This window comes from Canis lupus, chromosome 21 (genome assembly GCF_003254725.2).
Source record: "Canis lupus dingo isolate Sandy chromosome 21, ASM325472v2, whole genome shotgun sequence".
In the NCBI taxonomy this organism is placed as follows: Eukaryota; Metazoa; Chordata; class Mammalia; order Carnivora; family Canidae; genus Canis; species Canis lupus.
Window position 1 is genome coordinate 31,830,898 of NC_064263.1, and position 23,658 is coordinate 31,854,555.

Below are 23,658 nucleotides of genomic sequence, written 5' to 3' on the forward strand. Positions count from 1 at the left end.
CATTCCCATCATCTGACCATAAGACAGAGTCCAACCTTCTTTCTACCCATCACAGCTGGGATTTGAGCTGTAATTTCAAATAATCTCCCTTCAGTTCCCCCTGCCAAAGCACCAGCCACACAGAACTGCACTTTTTGCCTTAGTCTTTCTGATCCTTCATTCCTGCCAAGCTTCCCTGAATGGAATGCCTTCACTTCTCTGCTTCCCTGAAAAGCTTCTGATTCCTTTAAGAGCCAGCATACATGTCTAATCCTGAACTAGGCCTTCCCTGATACTCCTAGGAAGCCACTCACTCCTCCATGCTCCGTCTACACTAATGCTCACATCTGTTATAGCATTTCTCCCCCTGTACTGGGCAGCTGAACATGGCTCTCGAAGCCTTTGAGCGAAATCAGGGGTTGGGTTTTATTTGCTTTTGCATCCCCACCTAACTATACGTTCAATGAGAAGATAGTGCTCAATGAAGACTTGTGCATGACCATATAAAAGAATGAATGAAATGAGTGATTGATCATATGGTAGGGGAGGGTGGCACAGCACCAGAGTGGTGTGGAATTGGCCACTGGTTCTCCAAGACAGGTGACATGGGGGTAGGGGAAAAATCACCAGGCTTATCTGAACTAGGTCCATGCTCTGTCTCACATAGCAGTACGTGACTCTCACTTCAATTTTATAAGCCTCAGTTTCTTTTCTTTTTCTGGGTATGGGGTAAGTCCTCACCTTTTCACACCACATGGGCAGTGTGAGAAGCAATTGATGGAGGTGTAAGAGGAAGGAGTCTGTGAAGTACCGCAGGCTATAAGGTTTCAAAGATCCTTGTGTGAGGGCTCGTTGCAGCCCCAGATGACTGCCCCCAGCCCATGGCTGTGCACACCCTGGAGGCAGGCAGCCCTTGGCTTCTCTCAGGCAGATGGATGAATGTATGAATTAAACTGAAGCAGATTGGCCAGCTGCAATGATGCCAAATCATTCCACAGTGATGCTGTAGGAGGTAGGGTGCAGTACAATGTGCTTGATGGACCTTTTCTGGTAAGACAAAAAAGGAGCCTTAAATAGACCCAATGAAGATGGGAGGCACATGGAGTATGGGTGCTTGGACTTCCCTCCAGGGGGAAACAGCCTGAAGTTTGGGTAGCTGGTCACCATGTGGGATGGTGTCTGACTCACCCTTGTGTTGCTAGTGCCCAGCGTGGCACCAGGTGGATGTGGGCCTCAGGGAGGATTTCCTAAGTGACTGTTGTTCAATCTGCAGTCTTGTTGGGGCTGGAAACAAGGAAAGGCTGGCCTACAGACAAATCTTCAGTAGGCTTCCAGAAAAAGAAGAGGGCCTCCATTGTGAAGCTAGACACAATGGACAAGCTTGGCATGGCTCTTGAATCCTCCCCTATTTCTCTGACTTGTAAAGGGAAAGAAAATTCAGTCCAAAGCCCATACTCCATGCCCAAAACTTCTATGGCCAACCACCAAATAGCATTATGAACCTGAAGATCTAGCAGGGCTTTGGCAGCCACAGTGACATGCCTAGTGGCCAGGATGGCTGGACAGAAGGGAGGCTCTGAGGGCTCTTACCTGAGGGGAGTATTTGGCCAAATCATGGATTCTTGCATTCATCACCCAGGCAGCTGCATGCTGTTCCCTGGAAAATCAGAGGAAAAGGAATCTCCAGATATGGCCTCATTAAAATATGTGGGGTTTACGAGGTAGCTCTCTAAGGAGCCCTGGGATCAGAGGGTTAGCAAAGCCACCATTTTGGCCATTGCAATGAAAGCAACAGCCAACCCTTCTAGTGGTATGGCAAGGCTCTAGAGAATGTTCTCTTTTCTATGTATATAAAAGGTTCTGGGGCTCAGAAACATGAAGCAATCTAGTCTGTCTGACATCACTGGATGAGTTAAGAGCTCTAATGGGAACATAATCAAGTCTTGCAGCTTCATTTTAATGTCAGCACAGATTATAGCTATGCCCATTAGTCATCTGTAGGAACTTGCTCAGAGGCACAGTCCCCAGCCCCTGTGCAGCTTGCCTATCCAGGTCAGCTGAAATGACTCAGTAGGGTGCAAAGGGCATGGATTCAGTAGAAGAATGTCTCTGTCTTCTAAAATAAAAAATCTCTACTAAATAGTCTAATTTTTAAAAATAAGGATTTAATAAAGGGGCACCTGCCATGTTCTGGGCACTGCAGTGGGAGCTGGGGATAGAATGATAAATAAATCTTGCTGAGCATTGTAATGAGACTCCTCAGAAAATATTGGACCTGGTTTAGGCTGGGGAAAAAATGGCTTTGCTGACTGCACCCCCACAGTGGTCAAAAGAAGGAGCCACTGCCGCCACACCTTGCAGAGATTTTCTACCTAAGGCATCTCTGCATCATGAGGTCCAAGAAGACAGGACAAAAAGACTCAGATTGCTTCTAGCTTCTATTCCTTCTCATTAAAGGAATATTCTCTCTCAACACTCTATGTTCCATGTGTCAGTTTATAAACTAAAAAAAAAAAAAAAAAGCTAAAAATAAGATGCTTGAACTTTCTCTCCACAAACTGTCAAAATGGCAAACTCTAAGTTTCCCAACCCCCTCCTAGGCTTGCTCCACTCACCATATTTTCCACTTGGACCAGGATGTGGCACATGTATGTCAGTGAATGTCATGGACCAAACAAGGAAAAGAGAAAGTCCAGCACTTCCCAGTGCTCACTGGCATTAAAACATAGCAGTACACAGACTTTTTCTAGTGGATGGATCTTGTGAGTCAGACCATAGTTTGGCACACTAGCATTTCCACTAAATGAATCAGTTTAGATGGGAACTTTGCTTCTTGTGACCAGAAATATTTCAATGTTGCTTTGAGCAGAATGGACAATGACCCCATCCCATACAGCTCTGCGTGATGGCTTTTTTTGGTGTGTCAACCTGGCTAAGCCATGGCCTCCAGTTACTCAATTAAAAACAAGAATCGAGGTGTCGCTGTAAAGGGATTTTTGCAGATGTAATAAAAGTCTCTAATCAGTTAACTTTAGGTAAGGAAGACCATCTTGGATAATCTGGGTGGGCCTGACTTAGTTGGAAAGCCCTTAAGAACAGAGCTGAAGCTTCCCCCAAAAAAGAGGAGAAATCTGCCCCGGGGAAAATAACCTTCCTCCCATGCCTATGGAATTCCAGGGTCCCGTGATCTCTTTCTGATTGCCTGCCCAATGGATTTAATTGCTTGGTCACCCCCCACAATCATGTCAGCCAGTGTATTAACTTGCTAGGCTTGCTGTAACAAAATATCACAAACCAGATGGCTCAGAAGAACAGAAATTTATTGTGTCATAGTTCATGGGGCTGTAGATTGGAGATAAGGTGTCAGTGTGGTTGGTTCCTTCTGAGGGTGCTAATGGTGCCTGTCGCCCAGTTTCCAGTGGTTTGCTGGTGATCACTGGTGTTCCTTGGCTTGTAGATGATTTATCACCCAGTCTCCACCTTCATTCATGTTCACTTGACCTCCTCCCTGTGTGGGTGGCTCTCTCCACATCCAAATTTCCCCTTTTACAAGGACACCGGTCCTGTTAGGTTAAGGGCCCACACTGATGATTCCATTTTAACTTGATTACCTCAGTCAAGACTTTAGCTCCAAATAAGGTCACGTTCTGGAGTACTGGAGGTTAGAGCTCCAACATATCTTTTTGGGATTCTCTGGTGGAGCCCTGGCTGATATATACTCTGTGGGTGTCTCTTGGTCACATTCCCCAAAACAGCTTACCGGAAGCATTGTGGTCTTCAGGTAGTACATTCCATTTCTCCAAAATCATCGACTCATCCTCTGATCTGGAGATGTTTAAATCTGAATGTAATCATGTACAATGGCTCAGATCACACACAAGGCCAGTGTTTGGGACTACCAGAAAATTACTGTTGTTAGAATTCTGGGGCATCTCAGTCAGCTGGACTATGGGGCATTTTAACTGAAAAGTGGCATATTTTAACTATAATCCAAGTTTGCCGTATGCAGCTGCTTGCATGTCTAACGAGAATGAACAGCTTGAGAAGCTGACACCTGGCTTTGTGGGATTTGGGCAGAATGCTCATGGATGTGAGGACTTGGAGGGGAGTTGTGTTGTTCATGTGCCTAGGGACTGGGGGTTGGTGAAGACATTTCACATTTCCAGGCATCTGTGTGTGTCACACACTTGCTCCTGGCCAAGCGTACCTGATTTCATTTACTCCTCACTATAATTTTTTTAAAGATTTTATTTATTTATTCATGAAAGACACAGAAAGAGAGGCAGAGACACAGGCAGAGGGAGAAGGAGGCTCCATGCAAGAAACCCGATGTGGGACTCGATCCTGGGAATCCAGGATCACGCTCTGAGCCAAAGGGAGATGCTCAACTGCTGAGCCACCCAGGCGTCCCCTCCTCACTATAATTTTATGAGGCATCTATTATTCTCCCACGGTAAGGTGAAGAAAGTGAATCTCGGATGACTCTTAGATCACGCCTCTAATAAGGATAGGCCATGATTCAGACATGGCATCGATCCTCATTTTTCATGGATTCCACATTTGCAAATTCACCTATTCCCTAACATTTATTTGTAACTCAGAACTAACGGTGTTTTCATGATCATTCAAAGCCATATGCAGAGCAGTGAAACACTTGAGTCATCTGATGCACATGTTCCTAGGTGAAGTCCAACAAGGTGACGCTCTGCCTTTTGTTTTACTCTTATACTATAAACAAGTGTCCTTTCCATGGTGTGTTGTGTGCTGTGGGTCTTTTGCATTTTTGTGCTTTTTTGTTGAGGATTTTGCTGTTTGAAATGGCCCTGAAGGTAACGTAGTACTGAAGTGCCATCTAGTGTTCATGAGTGCGAGGAGGCTGTGATGTGCCTTTCAGAAAAACTACTCCGGATAAGCTTTCTTCAGGCCAAGCCAGCGTGGTGTGGCTGTGAGTTCAGTGTGAATGGATGCACAAGTTCTATTGAAGAAGGTGACTTTAAACAGAAACACCCGTAAAACCAGAGGCTCCCAGGGACCTAAGCCTTTACTTCCCCTGTGAGCGGTGGTTGAGTGAGTCATAGACCAGAGCTGCTTGTAACTACTGAGACCCACCTGTGTCCATGCTGGGCTCTAAAGGCTGCCATTTACTACCACATGGCAAGGATGGGAATTGGGACCCAAGAAGCTGATGCCTCTGTCTTCTTACCTGTTTCAGGGATGAATGACACTGTAGCCTGAAAGCCTCTGAAGGTGACATTTTCATCCGACTGGAAGCTGATGAGCATGACACCAGAGGAGCTCAGCACAGGGGCAGGGGCAACAAAGCCGCAAAACCGAGCTGGTTAGAGCCCAGCCCAGGCAAGACGGACCGGTCAAAAGCCCAGCAAATACACGTGGCATTGGATAGAAAAAAAGTTGTCCTTTAGGTAATTGTTGAGAAATAAACTTTTTTGATGGGTGTCCCAATTCATTTTCAAAATAGAAGGGCAGTTTGCTTCTTTTTAATAGGGATTAGCTCCAGCAGCGCTTCAATTCTGTTTATCTCTCAAACACTCCCACATGGGAAAGCCACAGAGGGAACTGGTTTGAGCCACAGGGCTTATTTCAGTGGCACTCGCCCTAGATCACTGGGGGGTGGGGGGAGCACCTCCACACACCTTCTGTCCAGGTGGCTCTTTGGGCCTCCCTCCCACTCTTCCTGTCCCTGACCAGGGAGAAGGGGGAGTGGTCGTGAGCACTGAGGGTCAAAGGGAAGGGGGCACAGGGAAATGAAGGAGGCTGGAGCCCAATCCCATTTTATTTCCAAGAAGGAATCACCCGAAAGGACTGGGTCCAAATGCAAACCCGGGGAGCCACAGCTCCAAGGGGCACACACCTACTTCCTCCTGCCCTTCCACATCCCTGTGCACAGTCACATAGTCGGAAGTGCAGTCCCCACTTTCCTCTACTTCCAGGATCTGAAAGGAGAGCTGACAAGACTCCATGTTACATCCAGAGCAAATCATATGAACGAATGACTGATTTTGTGTAAGCGGAGAAATTGGGATTGTTCGTCTTGCCCTGGGATGTGAATGGGGCATTCATGAATGGGTTAAATTACTTAGGAAAAGATGCTATGCCACCGACTCCTCAACTCCAGATATCTCAGCTACCAAACACAAGGGTTGGGGAACGTGCAAATACTTGAGCTCCCTGGTGCCCTCCTAGGAAGAGCGAATAAACAGCCAAGAACCATCTGAGCGATTTGCTAGCACCGGCCTTCAATTGACTCTGAAGGGAGGAGCAGTGGGAGATTCGGGGAGATTCGACTGATGAGGTAGGAATTTAGATTTTCAACACACAGATGATGGGGGTTCAATGGAGCCTGAATCCTGGGCGAGAGACACAGAGGACTGCGTGGATGGGACAAAGTAGAGATAAATGGTCACTAATGGTGACTGTAGGCACAGAGAGGACAGTGTCGAAACAGGATTCATTCAAACATTTCTAAACCCTTCCTGTGATGCTTTCTGGGGTCTAATGATATGCCCATAGTTGTGATTTGTAGTGCTACTTTCTCAGTTCCTCTTGGCTGGGTCTTGCACCACGATGCTGTCACTGCAGGGGGTGAAAGCATCATTTCACTGGTGCACAAGCACTCAGTACACATGAATAGGTGTTTTTGAATTCCTTCTAGCTCTGGCACGTTCAGATTTCAACAGTTTTCTTCTTCCTCCTTCCAGAAATCCACTCATACCTCAACTTTTATCCTCCACCATCAATAACAAATCTTCCCTTAATTCTGCTTCTTCCTGAAATTTCTATTTTGACTATTTGGGTTCCAGAAGCTTTTAGAAAGAGGAGATCTACCCTTCTTTCTTTGTGTCTTCTTCCACTCATCAGTAAAACCTGTGTGATCTTGCTCCTGCTCGGAATGTCAGGCTAGCTGTTTTGGGTGCTTCCACTCCCACCTGCTCTCTCCATTGTTCAATTGTCAATGCAATTATTTTACCGTTTTTCTGGGGGATGAGCTGAAGACCTGATAGCAAATGCTCAGTCCTCCCCCCTTTAAACTCACTTTCTGTGGTAAATCCAAACTGTGGGCCACACCTCTTTGTTTGCTTGCTTGTTTTGTGTTTTAAGTTAAAGGCTTCATTCTCTGGATGGTCCTAACTGCTGAGTCTCAGGCTTCTTTTTGTCTCTTAAATACATGAGAACCTGGAGGTCTTGTCCATCCTTATTCTTCCCCCTTTATTTTCTACTTTTTCTCTCCTTCATATACTCTCCCTTTTTTTTTAAGATTTTTAAAATTTATTCATGAGAGGCACAGAGAGAGAGGCAGAGACAAAGGCAGAAGAAGAGGGAGAAGCAGGCTCTCTATGGGGAGCCTGATGCAGGACTCGACTCGATCCCAGGACCCCAGGATCACAATCTGAGCCGAAGGCAGACCCTCAACCACTGCGTCACCAGGTGCCCCACTCTCTCGCTTTCAACTATTATTTTAAGAGAAAAACTTCTAAATAAATGCCTACTTCCAACCTCATTCTGACTGGGGTCTTACCTTTAACGACCTGGGGGCCTCTCTGCAGAGGGCCCACTCGTGCTTAATGAACAAACAAGTGGCTACAAACGCTACTGATCAAATGCTGAATACTCTGCATCCTGACATTGAAAAGTCTCTGCACTTTGACCTCAGCCTCACCTTCTACGACCTCTCCCCCTACACCTAGGACTCTCTGACACCAGCTGGTCCCTTAACCTGTTCTGCACCAGCACCTTTGTGCTTGCTCTGTTCCCTCTGTGTGGACAGCCTGCTGTTTGGAGTCTTATTGGCATTGACTTTTGTTAGCCATTACTTACAAAGCCTTTGGTTAGCAGTTTAATAAGGAAGAAATGCTTGTTCCTAGAAGGGACTAGAAACTGATTAAACCAGTTACCTGGTACAGATTAAGGGTGCCTTTTAACAGAAAGTAAAGCGCACAATTGCCATCTAGTGGTAAAAGGGGGTAGTTATGGGGAAAATAGGCTGGTCTGTTACTGCATATCTATCAAGAGCCTTGAATGCCAGGGACCAGGGATACAGAAGTGAATAAATCTGATTCAAACACACACATACAGATCCCCACCCCCACCCCCCAAAAAAACAAAACACAAAAAAAACTTCTGCCCTTGTGATTTCTGTGGAGATACCCGAGCAAGGTTAAGGGCAACCAGAGTCAGTACCTTAATTAGGTAGTGTTTGGGGGCTTGAAAAACCCAGTTACAGTTGGCCATGTCACTATAGTCTTCAGGGTAGTGAAGACTCTGTATGAAGCCTTCTTCAAAAAGGACTGTAAAGGAACTGCAGCCTGAATCTGAAACACAAGGGGAGCCGTCCCAACAGTGGCATCACTCAAGCCAAGAGGAATCCTCTTGGGGGCCGCTCCTCCCCCCCACCTCACAGTCTCCCGCAAATGAGGCAGCGGCTGACTCTTCAGGCAGTGTCCACACGAAGGAAGATGTCTGTGTGCTGATTTTCTGGGACCTGCTCATCCCTCTCAACTCACTTGGGGGTGCCATCAGCACGAGTTAGCAGGACTGCACACGGAGGGCCCTGTGCTCCCCACTGCTGTGGAGCTAAGCAGGCCCTGGGGGTGGCGGGGGAGCTCCCTGCTTCTCACCTAATTCCTACGGGGCCTCAGACTTCTCTAGATGGCCTGCATAGTGTGTGATCAAGGTAAGTAGATTTACCAGGAAGGTAGTTTGGCTTTAGAGCTTTATAGGTGAGATTAAACCCAACTGCATAATCGGTGGCATCAGAGATGAAATTCAGCCGTATTGAGCTGGAGGTGACAAGAACTGATGAAGCGAGGCTTTTCCCACAGAACTTCCCTGCAACAGAAGGAGGAAGAGTCCTTGTTCAGGGTCTAGAGAACAGCACCCATTAAGAGACTTAGGGAGAACTGGACTTGTGATGCACAGGGTTGTCTAAGGCAGGGTTTCTCAACTTTGGTACTCATGACATTTTTAAACTGGAACATTCTTGGTGTTCAGGCTGTCCTGTGCATTATGGGATGTTTAACAGCATCCCTGGCCTCTGCTCTAGATGCCAGTAATACTCCCTCTAGTCATGGCAACCAAAAATGCTTCTGAGACATTGCCACTTATCTCCTGGGGGGCAAAAGCAGCTCCTGTTAACCACCGAAATGCTCCTGCATCTCTTGCATAAGGAACCTTTGCCTCCTACTCATAGTTATCCATTGGTACTTTCTTTTTTTGTTGTTTTTGGGTTTGTTTGTTTTTTTTTAATTCATGAGAGACAGAGAGGCAGAGACACAGGCAGAGGGAGAAGCAGGCTCCCCGGTGCAGGGCTCCATCCCAGGACCCCGGGATGACGCCCTGAGCTGAAAGCAGACGCTCAACCGCTGAGCCACCCAGGCGCCCCGATACTTTATTTTTTAGTTGGATGATGCAGTCAAACTCATTTTCATGCCCAGAAAAGCAACATTCTGCCTGAGAGGCCCTGTGCTATGTCTGTATTTTACCAGGCCTGGCAAATGAACCTCGGAAGGCTGGTTCCATGGAAAACAGACACAGCAAAACGAAATGGCTCAGATGCCTTTCCTTTCCACTGTCAATCCTGAGTCTCAAACAGGGAGACGGGAAGTATGGTGTTTACAGATGCCTCAGTGCCAGGCATACCGCAGGCCGGCCCCCTGAGGCCCTGGCACCACAACCGTCCATTTGACACCATGAAAATCTGCTCACCAATAAGTCTGTCTTCTAAGGAATATATTGAGAGGTGACTGTGGTGACAGGACTCTGCATCCAAGTGAGAAACACTGAGCAGCACATGCATTTTCTCTGGTGCCAGCAGGGTCCAGACACACCGTCTGCAGGCAGATACATTAAGAAGGTACCATTTCTGAACAGAAAGCGGCTGTCACAGCGCAGTTAACGGGCACAGTCAGCTGGAGGTGACAGGGGAGGAGTGGCAGGGGGCTACTCACTGCTTGCTCTCATAATACAGGTAGGGGCTTTCTGGAAAGTGCAGCTCCCCCTCAGACTCGCAGAGCACATGGTCCTGCTCAGGGCATGGGGCTGGGAGAGAGAGCCATGAGAGTCAGGGTGACCCTGGTGGCCAGCCACCACAGCCCTCCTTCCGGAACCTGTACAGTCACTAGGCCCACCTGGTTCTTCATTACGCATGCTTCCTCGCCTGTGAAATCTTTCCCTGCTGTGGCTTCTGTGATGCTTTATTCTTTTTGTTCTTTTTAGAGTCTGCTTAACCCTGAGATTCAATGATTTCTTCTCCACTATTCTTTCTCTGGCATCATAACTCAATTCTATACATACACGTATTTCCCAGGCTTTATCCCTACTTTCATCTCTCTCTACACAAGCTCTCTGACCAGTCTCTTTCATTCTCTGGGTTTCAGCTATTATTTTACACTCCTGAGCTTCAGACCTGGTTTTTCAACCATCTCCTAGATATCCCCTTAACATGCTACAAATGTTCTGCAAAACTGCATCCACTTCAGATTAGATTACCTTTTTAAAAAAGAGATTATTTATTTATTTGTTTATTTGTTTATTTAAGAGAGAGAAAGAGAAAACAAGCGGGAGGGCAAGGGAGAGGGAATGAGAAACTCAAGCAGGTTCCATGCCAAGCACGGAGCCCAATGTGGGCTGAGATCATGACCTGAGCTGAAACCAAGAGTCAGATACTCAACCAACCACACTACTCAGGTGTTCCCTGATTAGATTACTTTTATGTGCCCTTTGTTTCGTGTCTCATGCTTAGAACTTTGGTACCATCCTTTGTTCCTCCCTGTCCCTCACCACCCTTCATCCAAGGGACTACCAGGTCCCAATTCCTCTCGTTTCTACTTCCATCCTTTCATTCTCTGACTATTGTCCTGGGTCTCTGGAACTAATGTGTGATTTCCTAAGTCTCTTTCAACCTATCCCCTACATGATGTTCTTGTCCCACCACCAGAGTATTGCTCTAATCCATTTATCTAATTCATCAACTTCTAATTACTCAGTAAATCCAAACTTTTTTGACAGGCATCCAAAGTTCATACCACTTGGTCTCAATTTATTTTCTAGTCTTCCTCACCAAACCCCATCTTCCACATCAAACCCCATCATACTCCACTTCAGCCCCACACACTGGTCTCTTTTACCCTCTACATTTGTAGATCCATCCTTTGGTATTGTTTTTTGACAAAGATGATTCCTTGAGCTGCAATAATTTTCTTTACCTGTATCCTGTTTCCACCTGACAGTATCCTACTGGTTCTTTGTGGGGGGTTTGTGATTCATCTTAAAAGGTGTCTGTGCTCCAAAGCCCCTTCTGGCTTTTTCACCCAGCCACTCACTTCTCTAGCTCTCAGGATATATTTTCCCCATTGTTCTTTGTAGATGGTTCAACAGACTCACAGAACCAATGAAGATTTGAGCTAACAGTGCCTTAAAGACCAACTGGTCCAGAATCTTTTCTTTATGGATGAGGAAACTGAGGTCCAGAGGTAGGAAGGAGGCTTCCCAAAGTTGCAGAGTAGATTCATTGCAGACTTGCCCTATAACCCTGGGGGAGAGACCTCCGTATACGTGAAGACACTTTCAGGATAAGGCGTGTAGCTTATTGACCACATCTACACCACCTCATCTCCTTGCGCCTGAGTCTCTGATCCAAAGCTAGGATTTAGTAAATGTTTGTTGAGTTGAGGTGGAGTTCTCAAGAAGTGAAATGGGAGCAATTCCAGGGCTCCTTCTGGGTGATAGACTGCCCTGACTGGCAGGGAATGGTTGTGGTTGCCACAAGTGTGGGTAGCTTTATACCCAGAGAGCAGAGAAAGCTCTTGCTAAGACTTTTGATTATAAAGGGAACCTATACTCAGAAATACTAGATATTACTTCCTGCTTTTCATGGAAGGCTGTGAACAATACCCACCTCTGGAGCTCTTTCTCCGCTTCCCTGAGAAAAAAAGAAAGATGATATTCAGGGACTGTGGTATCCTGAACAACATTTCAAGAAGTTAGCATTTCCCTGGCTCCAAAGTGCAGGCATTTTTAAGTCCACATGCAACTAATGAAAATCTAATCTGTGGAAAGAACAGAAGGGATAAATTGACAAAGCAAGAAAGTGGCCTTGGTGTTTTGATGAAATTTTACTCTCCTTATTAAGTGGGCTAATTAAGAAACAAGCCATGATTAGCTTGGAGGTTACACAGAGCAGAGATCATCTGGTCTGCTTCTGTCATTGTTCATGAGAAAGGAGCCTGGATATGGGAATAAGTGACCCACAACCACAAAAGAGTTGCCGGTGTAGGTACAACTGGAGCCGAGGGCTTGGATACCTGCCACTGTACCATACACTTGAAAACAAACCCAAGTACTTACTGAGTGAATTTGAATTAACCCCTTTGGGACAGACTAGAAGCCCCATTAAAGTTGGAAGCTACTAGTTAGAAAACAATTAAGTTGGCTTTGGGGTCAGAAACGAAGCTTCAATTAACCCACTGGTCAGTCTAGTAGAAGGGTGTATACAGACCCTGACCATTTCACATTTTCAGACTTAATGGCATACCCAGATCTGTGCCAGGCCTGCTCAGCTACAGCATTAATCACACTTTGGGCTGGATCATTCTCTGTCGTGGGTGCTGTCCTGTGCACTGTCCTCAGCAACAGCCATATGTATTACCCACTAGATGCCAGTGGCATCCCCTGCCCCCACTGTGACAACCAAAAATATCTCCAGACATTGTCCTCTGGGAGGCAAAATCTCCACTGGTTCATAACCACGATAGCTTGCTATATCTTTCTAGGACAGTTGAGAAGTTAGTGATGAGAATATATCACTAACTGATAGTTTCAACTAAAGGCAGATTTTACAAAACCTAGGATGGATGGCTTCATGTTTCTTTGAATATTTGCTGCACTGTGCACCAAATTTTACTCTTGTTTTAAATTTCGTGTCACAATTCTTGTGTGCTATCCTAAAAACAGAAGCAGAGCCCGTCTGCTCAGTGGTCCTGACTTGCCTAGACAACTGACACTCTCTCTGGCCCTAGCTTCTTTACCTTATGAGCTTATTACCAATTTGGATGTGTTTGTGGATCCAAGGAAGTACTTTTCTAAGATCTGTGAAGATCCCAGGGGATCCTTGGTCTTCTTTCCGCATGTTGTTTCTCCAGCCTCGGCCACAGCCCAAACCCCAAGAAGTCACACCAGCCAGAGTCCAAGCCCCCTTCTTATTCCGGCACATGAGGGAGCCTCCTGAATCTCCCTGTAGGAGGAAAGAGCCTCTCTTATCATCATTGTCCAGTTTGTGCTCACTCTTTCCCCCTACAAAGATGCTAGATGAGGATCAATGACATTTCTTCACTTGTAATAAGTGAGACTCGGGGACCCAGGAGAAAATCCAAGTACAGTTCACATTAAAATCCTCATATATCACTAGAGACTATCAATTCCACTTCTTTCTTCCCCATCCTAGGGGATGTTTGTTTCATCAAACATCAGACTTTCTTCCTACTCCCCTCTCTCATCCTGCAGACTCAGAGAAGTCTGGCCTACTTGTAAAATTGATCTCAGATCTTGGTCAGTAGGAGGAATGGAAGAAAAGTAAAGTTCTCATTATCCACAAATTGGTAACCTCTAAATAGGAAAAAGCCAGCCATCCTCATCCTTCAGGGGTAGACAATCCTAAGCTCACTGTTGGCATTATCTCTGTTATCTGCTATTTTGGAAAAAGTAAAAGACCTCCTCTGAATCTACACTCCCTGGTAAAAACAGGTTTATACTATATGTTGGCAAATTGAACTCCAATTAAAAAATTAAAAAAAAAACAGATTTATAAACTGTGCCTTTATTTTGACTTGACTTCTCTTATCATTCCTGTCCCTTCTTTCCAGGGTCCAGTCTTACCCCTCACTGATGGCAAAGCTGAGGGAAGCTCTACCTGGGACATTTCAACTCAGCCACTCCCACCTACCTGACATGCATCTCCCCCTCCATCTGGGAAGCCTGTGCAGAGAAAGGTCCGCCCACTAACAGGTTTCTTTAGGGTTAGTAGAACTGCCATACATTCCTCTTGGTTCAAAATGGGCAGGTTCACTTCCTGCAAGACTTTCGAGAGAACGCCATCTAGAAAACACAGAAATGAGAGCCCCAGCAAGGCACTCTCACCCTTCCTAAGTTGAAAATGCCCCATTCAGGTTGGTATGTTTTAGAAAAGCCTGAATTTCTGTACAATGGATATTCTCTTTTAAAATGTGTACACAATTGTTTTTTAAAAAAATAGATTAAAAACTGTATTTTCTGACTACCCACTAGAGAGTTCTGACATCTGATTAAGAGAAGTGGCATAGAAGTTCTTACCTTCAGCGGAGCGGCCCCAGCCTGCAGTTGTACAAATAAATCCAGCCTCAAATCGTTCCTTTGGCTCTGGAAGACACATGGGCCCCACAAACTGGCCTAAAGAAAAGAACAGGGCAGGGCTTGTCTCATCCATGGAGGAAAGGACACCCTAAGCCACTCACCAATTAGGTGGTTCCCAAAAGAACTCATGAGAGTTGTGATATCTGTGCCTTGCACCTCCAGGGGTCACTTATCAGACCAAGAAAGACTCTCTCCTGTCTCCACATAATCCTATATCTGCAGGCACAAGCAAAAAGAGTTTCATGTAAGGGACCCTTCACCCCAAATCTTTGTCTTAAAATGCAGGACCCGAACTGTTCGACATATGCTACATAACATACATTTAGAGAATGTGCTATGGAGCAGAAGTTATAGGGAACATGGGTTAGATGATTTGCAGTGAGTTTATCAAATGTTTACCAAAATGGAAGGCACCATCCATCTTCAAAAGAGCAATGTCATAGTCCATTGGCTTCTTGATGGAGAAATAGGGGTGTATGATGATAGTTTCAATGGTGAGGGTTTGCTCCTCTTGCTCTATATGGCTCAAGTCATGTTCTCCAGCAGTAACATTGAAAGTTATTGCAATATTTCTATGAAGAGGAAGCAGTAGAATGAGTGAATTTCATTTAGCCTTTGAGGACACTTAACAACGGTTGACAATCTGGCCTCTTTAAAATGACATGTATGGATAATGTGGTTGTGAGGATGCTGAACAGAGAAAGTGAGAATGATTTCATCACTACTAGTTAAAATGCAAAGGTTCCCAATTTAAGTGGGGGACTAATAAAGAATGGCTTCAGATGGAACCAATAATATGATAAATTGAATACTTTGCAGTGCTATTCATAACATGTCTAAAAATGCATATGTGTTGTAACTTGGGGGTCTGAAGCCATAGTGGACTTTATTCAGCTACCCAAGTTGGTTGGCCTGGCTGCAGTATCTGTGATTCTTTGAGAATGATCTGTGATTCCCCCTGAGTATGCTGCTTTCATGTCAGAGATCTAATGCTTAATGTATATTATGAAAGACATAATAACGTCATAATTCTGATATCTCTGAGAGCATGCACACACAAGGCTTGAGACTGATTAAAACAATGGGAGGTGGGGATCTTCTCCTTACCTCCTTTATGTTTGTAATTTACATGGTGTAAGATGGGAAAGACCATTCTATTTCTCTTCATCCTGTAGCAAAATTATCTGAAAGGAACTTGGTAGGGTGCATTGAGGTGGATTAAGAACTTTGGGCTTACCATTTTTGGGGACATTTCATTCCTAAATGAAGTTCTGTATAAACTTCTTTTATACAGAATTGGAAAGGGCATCATTTTCTCTTGGTATATCTCCCTGAATCTTGGCTATGTTTGGTACCTAACCTAATACATAGCATTTCTTTGCCTAATTACTTGCCGTGCTACAGTGAAATGATCCATTGACTCTTCTTTAGAACATCAACTCTGGGAAAGCAGGAACCACATTACTTATCTCTGTATCTTTGGTATCTACCAAAGTGTCTAACACCAAGTAAATATCCATGGGATGTTTGCAGACTTGAAATGAAAGAGGGTAAATATGGGACGTGATCTTGATTGCAGCCTGGTGACTATCCAGAGCATTAATAACAATAGAACATTTATTAGAGTACACAGGAAATTAGATAAAGTAGGGAAGTTGTTAGATTGAAACTCGGAAGGGGCAGGACCAGTTGGAAAGCAGAGATGGGATCCTTATTGGCTTCCTTCTGTTTTTTTTTTTTTTTATCATTTTTAAAATAATTTTTTATCATTTTTTTCTTCAAATTTTTATTTAAATTCTAGTTAGCTAACATACAGTGCAGTATTGGTTTCAGGAGTAGAATTCAGTTCTTTTGTCAATTTTTTAAGATATATAATGAACCAGATTCTTTTTTTCCCTGAAATTTGAGAATTTTCACAAATACATCTTTGTGATACTTGTTTTCATTTAGATGTTATTCTTTAATTACTTCCAGTCATATTTAAGTAAACAAAGTATTCTACTCCTGCAAAGAAAGTATGTTTTCTACCTTATTCAGTATCCTCTGACAATGTTACTGAGCCCTGTTTGTGTTATATATTTTTGTGTTAAAGCGTACATTACACATTTCCAGGTTTTAATAGAGTTATTGCTGCTGATTCTAAGGGAGAGGGAGGGTAATCATGAGCTAGGCCTTCCCTACCTGTTGGCAACACAATGAGCAGCCGTAATCACCCACTGTGCAGAGATGATGGTCCCACCACAGATGTGCTTCTGCCTTCGTTTCAGAGACACCTGAATTGCAAAGAGTCCTAAGTGAGCAAGTTAATGCCCTCCCGCCCAAACCTGGAGACCGAACTTGTTCTGAAAAATAGACCCAGATATCTTACTCACAAATATTAGAAATTGTGGACTGTAAAGGAATAAAACCTATCCCACGACAGCTCAGAAAGAAGAGCAATGTTGGAACCAGAACATTCCCAACCTTGGTCGGGAGAAGTAGTTAAGTTGAGATGGTTGGCTATCAGCGTTTAGTAAAGTTGGTAGTAAAAATTGTTGGTATTTATTTATTTTCATAATATTGTTGACCCAGACTATTACTCTAACAATATGAGCAAAGTCTGTGAATGAAAAAAAAGAAAGAGAAGTATGAGATACAGCAGAGTCCAGATAAATCGTTTTGGGAGAAAAACAGGTGAAGGCTAAGGAAATCTTCCAACACATGCTTCAATTTCTCCAAGCCTCTTAGAGAAATATCAGTACCTACAATTTTCTCACGCACTTAGCTATTTGGCCTCTACCACTACTTCAAGCCTATTGTTTTACTCTACCCCTACCAATTACTTTCTATCCTTGTTCATATTTGACTCTAAAACGGCTTCCAGGGTACAAGTAAATACTTTTAATTCCATTGTCAGAATTTGAAAAGCAGCCATTTATTAGGATTGTCACATTTTGACCAAAAGTTGTTCAAGGAACAATTTAAAAAATTAATACAAAGAAAAAGAGTAAGTAAAAGTAAATAAAACCACCGACTATGACTTGAATATGAACTTCAGAGTTGATTAGTCAACCAATTAACCAAATTAGCAACTGATCAATTAACTCTTCAGCCAAGTAATTAATCCATCAGTTAATCAAATGACACTGATTCAGCCATGCAGTCAACATACTGAACACAAACTCAATCAACCAAACATTACTAAACATCCACTGACCAAAAGATGTGATTGACTTAAACAAAGTAAAAGTAAGGAACTATTACTTACAAAACTAAGAGGCAAGAATACAACATGGCTCTCGGGGTAAAGAAAGTTGGGAGAATTTCAAAGACAAAAAATGTAAACACCATAGGCTAGAGACAGAGGCACAAAGGCATTTTGATGGCAATGGGAAGCCATGGATATTAGACTGAGAGAGAATTATTAGGACATCAGCTTCTAAGGAGGCAGTATTCTTGACTATTCCCTAAAAGGTCCTATGGTATAGGTATAAACCTCCAAACAGAAAGCAGACCTATAGATGTGACACCTTTGACTTTCCTTGTCATCTTTAACTATAATGAGATAATTTGCTGAATGAGAGAATTGGCTTTTTAATTATAAATTGAAGTGGGGTTTTTTTAGCTTATTAAAGTGGGATTTTATCTGAGGGGCTGAAAGTTTGGGTGGGCATTTCCAATTTTGGGGGCAAACCAATAGTGCATGTAACTATTCTGAATGTAGATTTTCCAGAACTCGATGGATGGGCATCGTGAGGGACCTGGATCCTGGCACACACTTATGAGATCTCTGGTGATGAGTTAGGCAGAATGGAGTATACTAAATAGTAATGTGTTTCAGGGACATCCATTCCTAAGAAAGCTCATAGTCTACCCACCAGAGAATGTTCCCTGAGACTTACCTGCCAGGGGTAGGAACCCTTTTCTACTTGGCCTCCCCCAACAATGCGACTGAAAATGTTAAGGTATTTCCAAGGCTGTTTCTTCACCAAACTCTGCCCACAAGTGGGAGCTGGGAAAGAGAGAAGACAAAATTTAGTGATTAGATAGCCCCTAGAATTGAGAGATACAGGAAACTTTTCTGAGCAAGGAAAAACTGTAGGACACAGAGCATGTAGAAAGATTACAAAATGCTTTTATGTTAATCATGGGATTTGTTGTGTTCATAGGATTGTTCAGCTTTTGTCGCATATAACAGGTATGTCATACTTTTCTAATATGAAGATTAAGGGCCTCAGAGGTAGATCTCCACCAGGTTAGCCAGAATATAGTGCCCTTGATTCTGAGCAATCTGGCCCCTTGTGGGCTCCTCACAGCACTCTACTTTTATGACATTTATCACAGCCATTATGGTTGTTTCTATGTCTTTCAACCCAACTAGACTGTGGGTTTCTCAAAGATGGTAACTTATCTTAAAAATATCTAAATTCAAAATATCTAGAATAGTTTGTGTTGCATAGAAGCTGCTCAGTTAATTGGTGATGGATATGATGCCATACTCTGCCTTGGATTATAATTGTGTGTACAACTTCTCTGCTCCACCCAGGAGATCAAGTCTGAGACCATGGTCCATGCTACCTGACACACTGTCAGATAATGGATTTCACTCTCAGTGAAAGTGGAAAGTGGCAGGTTGGTCAAGAAGAGTAGAGTAGAGAGAAGACGATGCCCTAATTCACATACCAGAGTGGTATTAGGCTAGAAGGATTGCCAGGTAATGGCAAAAAGAGCTCTTTCCTTTTTGGTGAGAAGACTTTATCCCTGAAAAAAATTGCACTTACGTATTTAATGTCAATGGATTTTTTGACTCCTCAACTAGCAGATGAGCTGGATTAAAGATGCTTAGGACTGCCTGGTAATCAAGGATGGCATACTTTCTGTCCCTTCATCAGATCATTCTTTTTTTACATGTTTTCAAGGTGGACCTAGAAAGCCCTGCCTCATGATCACCACTTTACATAACTGGACCCTCTATTCCTTATTCCTCAGCTTAGTCATCACCTCAACTGAGAAGTCTTCCTTGACTTCCTCAGGCTGTGTTAAGGGTCTCTCCTGTACTGTGTAGTACTCTTTCCTCCCCGCTTTTATAGATTGTGCCATGTAGTATTGTGATAATGAGTTGTTTTTCTTGCCTCTCATTACCACATGAGCAAAAAGAAACCTATGTTTTATTCATCTCTGTATTTCCAAGGCTTCCCACAATTCCTAGCATACAGCATACACTTAGGAAAATTGGATGGATGAACAAATCTTTGTTTGCTTTCTGGAGAACATAGTCTTAATCTATTTAGATTAATATGTTAAAATATACAAAGCTCTTTCAAATAATTTCTCACTTAATCCCCATTCTATGCCTGTCAATCAAGCACCATTGCCCCTGCATTACAGATGAGAAAATAAAGAATAAAATTCAGCTAATTAACAGCAAAGGATGGATGTAACACTGAGCCTTTTGATTCTGACCCCAAAGCAGGCCTGACAGTGAATCAAAAGCTTAATTTCTGTTTCAGTTGAATGAAACCATAAATAAATTAGACACAAAAATTTACTATTTCCTGAACTCATTGAAGCAAAGACAGAAAACAAGATGATTCTTGGGGCCTGGCACAACTCTAACTATGGAGAAGCCTGCCAAGAACTGTTCTCACCTTATGTTACTTGAGGAAAAAAAGACCATTCATAATACACTACAGTAAATACAATTCATATTTTCCAGTAAGATAATTTTCCAAAAGTTTATAAATGCTTCCAAATATATGCTGATTTCCAGAATTTGCTCCATGAAAAAGGATGGGATTGTGTAATGTGTCCAAATAAGTGAATAATTCCAGTTTTCTCCAGATCAATGCAACTTGTCCAAGTTGTATTCCATGAATGTTTTATGCAGTTTATATGCTAATTACAGGAGAGAAGCCAAAATAATTACGTGAAAAATAGATCTCTAAATACATCTGCTTCTGTTTTCCCAAAGACATATTGAATGGAGTTTTGATGCCCATTGCCAGCAAAGGTTACTCCTTCAGATAAAGCAGTTATAGAGTTTGTTTGGAACTTACCTTTGGGGAGAGAGACAGTTGCAGATTTACCTTGTTCCAAACAAAGCATTCCAAGTAGTAAGATCAGCTTATTCTTGCTCAGAGGCATTTTGAGACTCAGAGCTTTTCCTTGGAATTTTAGAAAGACTAAAGAACCAAATAGAAAGCCTATAAAATCAGCAAGAAGCCAATTTAAAAGAAAGTTATTTATTAACCAAGACTTGAGTCATTCAACTATGTCCATATGATGTTTCTGAATGTGGTTTCTTGCAAATATCTTTGTAAGATGTGGGAAGTCAACCACAGAAGCATAATCTTGATAGAGCAATATTACATGTCTCATTACACCTACATCAATATGTTGTTTCCCCCGGAGTATATTGGCCAGCCAAGTGGTTGGTGTCTAAGGTTTTATCTGCAAACATTACTTGCTTCTCAGTATATATGTTACCACTTTCTACAAGAGGACTGAATATCAAAGTCGTCCTCATTTGCAAGGTTATACTACATGATTGCAAACGACCATCAGAATATACCAAAACATTTTTCTTTCTCTTATTTTCCAATTGTAAATGTGTGGTTATAGTCATGTGTTAGCAAGGAAAGGGAGAAGAGGAAAGATCATTTGATAGTACATTCAGGACATCAAGCTGCTAGTCATTTAGGTACTGTCCATAGGGGCATTTGTGAATCTTCATTTTCTCACCATTTTTTATATTTATAGAAGGCAAACACCAAATCTTTACTTCTACACCTGGTATAATATGTGGCACAGGGAGGTAGCTCTGATGATATACAAGTCTTCCTCTTCTTTGAGTCCTTGGCACATGGTCAGTGTGTGAGAAACACTTGTGGATTGGTCAATGCTATCTATGCCCACATAGGAATATGAGATTTTTCTGTCAACTTTACAAATTATCTGCCCAAGTGAGCAAATATCAAACCAGAAGCCTTTAACTTCCTTGTGGCAACTTTTGCCCTTCTACAAAATAAATCTGTAAAAATACAACACATGCAAATAATATAAATGCAAAACAAAGAAGGAAGGACCCTCAAAACCCCAAGTGAGGCATTCCCACAAACACTTAATCCTGAAGTTGGAAAATTTTGGCTGTTGGTATGGAAATTGCTATCAACCATAAAAGGTAATCAAAGTATAAACTATAATCAAAATCTCAACTTCACATTCAGTGGGAGAGTGGGGCATTTATGTTGACTGCCACACAGAAATGTCTTGGGATCTTGCTTATTCCTTTAGCTCAGGGGAAGACATTTCCTTTAGGTGCTCATATCAACACATTCAACACATATCACAGTTATCAGTGTTAGCAACACACTCCCAATATGAAACTGGTCATTAAAATTTTTTAATCTAATCTCTTGAGAATGTAAACTATGACACCTTGCTGTTAAAATCTTTATCTTTATGGAGATTGTTTCAGGTTCTAGGATGCTAAATTTCTATAAGGCCAGGTCCCCAAGCCTCCTGGAGATCTACAGATTATAATAACTGTACATTGTAGTTACTTGCAGAAAGGGATACATTGAAGTGTTGCTTGGCATGGTAGTATAAAAATCAATTTTTCAACCATGAGACTGTAGAATCTTTTGGAAGGAAAAAATCTTTCTTGGGAATTTTAGAACAAAATCTATACCAAATATACATTTGGAGGTTCAAATTTTACTGTCTTCTTCTTTTGTAGACCTTCAAGTTGAGAAAAATAGCATCAAAATTTATCCTGAGCCAGTGATCTAGAAGGCAGCTAGCAGAAATAAAGAACAAAAAAAAAAACTTATTTGGGAGGACATACTCTCAACCCAGGCTAGATAAGAGTAACAAAGATAAAACCCCACTAAAAAAAGATGTGCACAAAATTTAAAATTATAAAAGAGTAAATGCAAAAACAAACAGAAATAATAAGAGTATGTCAGCAGACACATCAAAGAGCAGATTTAGACCATCAAGAACTTCAAGTAATAGAATGGTCTAAAAGACATTATAAAATATTGATTAGTATTTTTGAAGAAATAAAAGAACAAGAAATCTCAGAAGGGTTTTTGTTTTAGAAAGAGCACAAAAATTTGAAAAAAACCCAGAGTCTAGAAATAAAAAAATATATTCAGAAAAAATATAGATTAAACAGTAGATTATACATAACTGAAGAGAGAAATAATGAGCTTGAAGGTAGGTCTTAGGAATTACTCAGAATATCATACACACATACACACACATACATATTTATATATTTACACACAGATGCAAAGAATGAAAAAGCGCAATTTGGCAATATCTATCAGAATTTAAATTGGGCAAGTTTTTGATCCAGTAACTCCATTTCTTAGAGTATATCCAAGGGTACTACTGTTATATAAGCACAATGAAGCATTGGCAGGGTATAGCTAAATAAACAATGATTTAATACTTGGAATACCATGGATCTTTACAGAGAATGAAGGAGATTAATACATAATCACAAGGAATTATCTAAAAATATTTTTTAGTAAAAGAAAGCAATTTCAGAATAATGTAAGCAGTAACATCATTTATGAAAAAAACATATGGAAATCAGGAACAAGGAAGAGATTCTTGGTTATCCAAAGGGAGAATTGAGATAGAGATAAATATGACATAGGGAAAGGAAGAAATATCTTCAATAATTGCTATTTTAGGAGTCCCGATTTGGTGGAGGGATTTATGTGGTAAGCAGGAAATGCCAATGCTGAATTAAATCATGGGTCAGAATTCTCAACAAGATACTGGCCAATAGGATCCAACAGTACATTAAGAAAATTATTCACCATGACCAAGTAGGATTTATCCCTGGGACACAAGGCTGGTTCAACACCCGTAAAACAATCAATGTGATTCATCATATCAGCAAGAGAAAAACCAAGAACCATATGATCCTCTCATTGGATGCAGAGAAAGCATTTGACAAAATACAGCATCCATTCCTGATCAAAACTCTTCAGAGTGTAGGGATAGAGGGAACATTCCTCGACATCTTAAAAGCCATCTACGAAAAGCCCACAGCAAATATCATTCTCAATGGGGAAGCACTGGGAGCCTTTCCCCTAAGATCAGGAACAAGACAGGGATGTCCACTCTCACCACTGCTATTCAACATAGTACTGGAAGTCCTAGCCTCAGCAATCAGACAACAAAAAGACATTAAAGGCATTCAAATTGGCAAAGAAGAAGTCAAACTCTCCCTCTTCGCCGATGACATGATACTCTACATAGAAAACCCAAAAGTCTCCA

The 23,658-nt window shown here is 42.3% G+C and overlaps 2 protein-coding genes across 3 annotated transcripts in view; one reads left to right on the top strand and one right to left on the bottom strand.

The window, feature by feature from the left end:
* Positions 1 to 5,449, top strand: part of PPFIBP2 (PPFIA binding protein 2) — a 170,256-nt gene extending 164,807 nt beyond the window's left edge. Inside the window, exon 28 of one of the 2 annotated variants that reach the window (XM_035704194.2) lies at positions 5,192 to 5,449. In XM_035704194.2, the coding sequence (XP_035560087.1) occupies positions 5,192 to 5,197 (6 nt within the window). In that variant the 3' untranslated portion in view covers positions 5,198 to 5,449. The remainder of the gene's footprint in view (positions 1 to 5,191) is intronic. The other variant, XM_049098775.1, reaches the window with a different exon arrangement.
* Positions 4,994 to 20,538, bottom strand: OVCH2 (ovochymase 2). Its single transcript, XM_035704196.2, has 14 exons — positions 20,418 to 20,538; positions 18,264 to 18,373; positions 16,564 to 16,655; positions 14,782 to 14,954; positions 14,323 to 14,418; positions 13,937 to 14,088; positions 13,039 to 13,228; positions 11,894 to 11,917; positions 9,945 to 10,035; positions 9,703 to 9,827; positions 8,686 to 8,826; positions 8,179 to 8,309; positions 5,852 to 5,945; positions 4,994 to 5,314 (listed from the first exon to the last, which is right to left on the bottom strand). The coding sequence occupies exons 1-14, from the start codon at positions 20,503 to 20,505 to the stop codon at positions 5,124 to 5,126; spliced, it is 1,698 nt and encodes a 565-aa protein (XP_035560089.1). The 5' UTR covers positions 20,506 to 20,538; the 3' UTR covers positions 4,994 to 5,123.
* Positions 20,539 to 23,658: the final 3,120 nt, after the last annotated feature.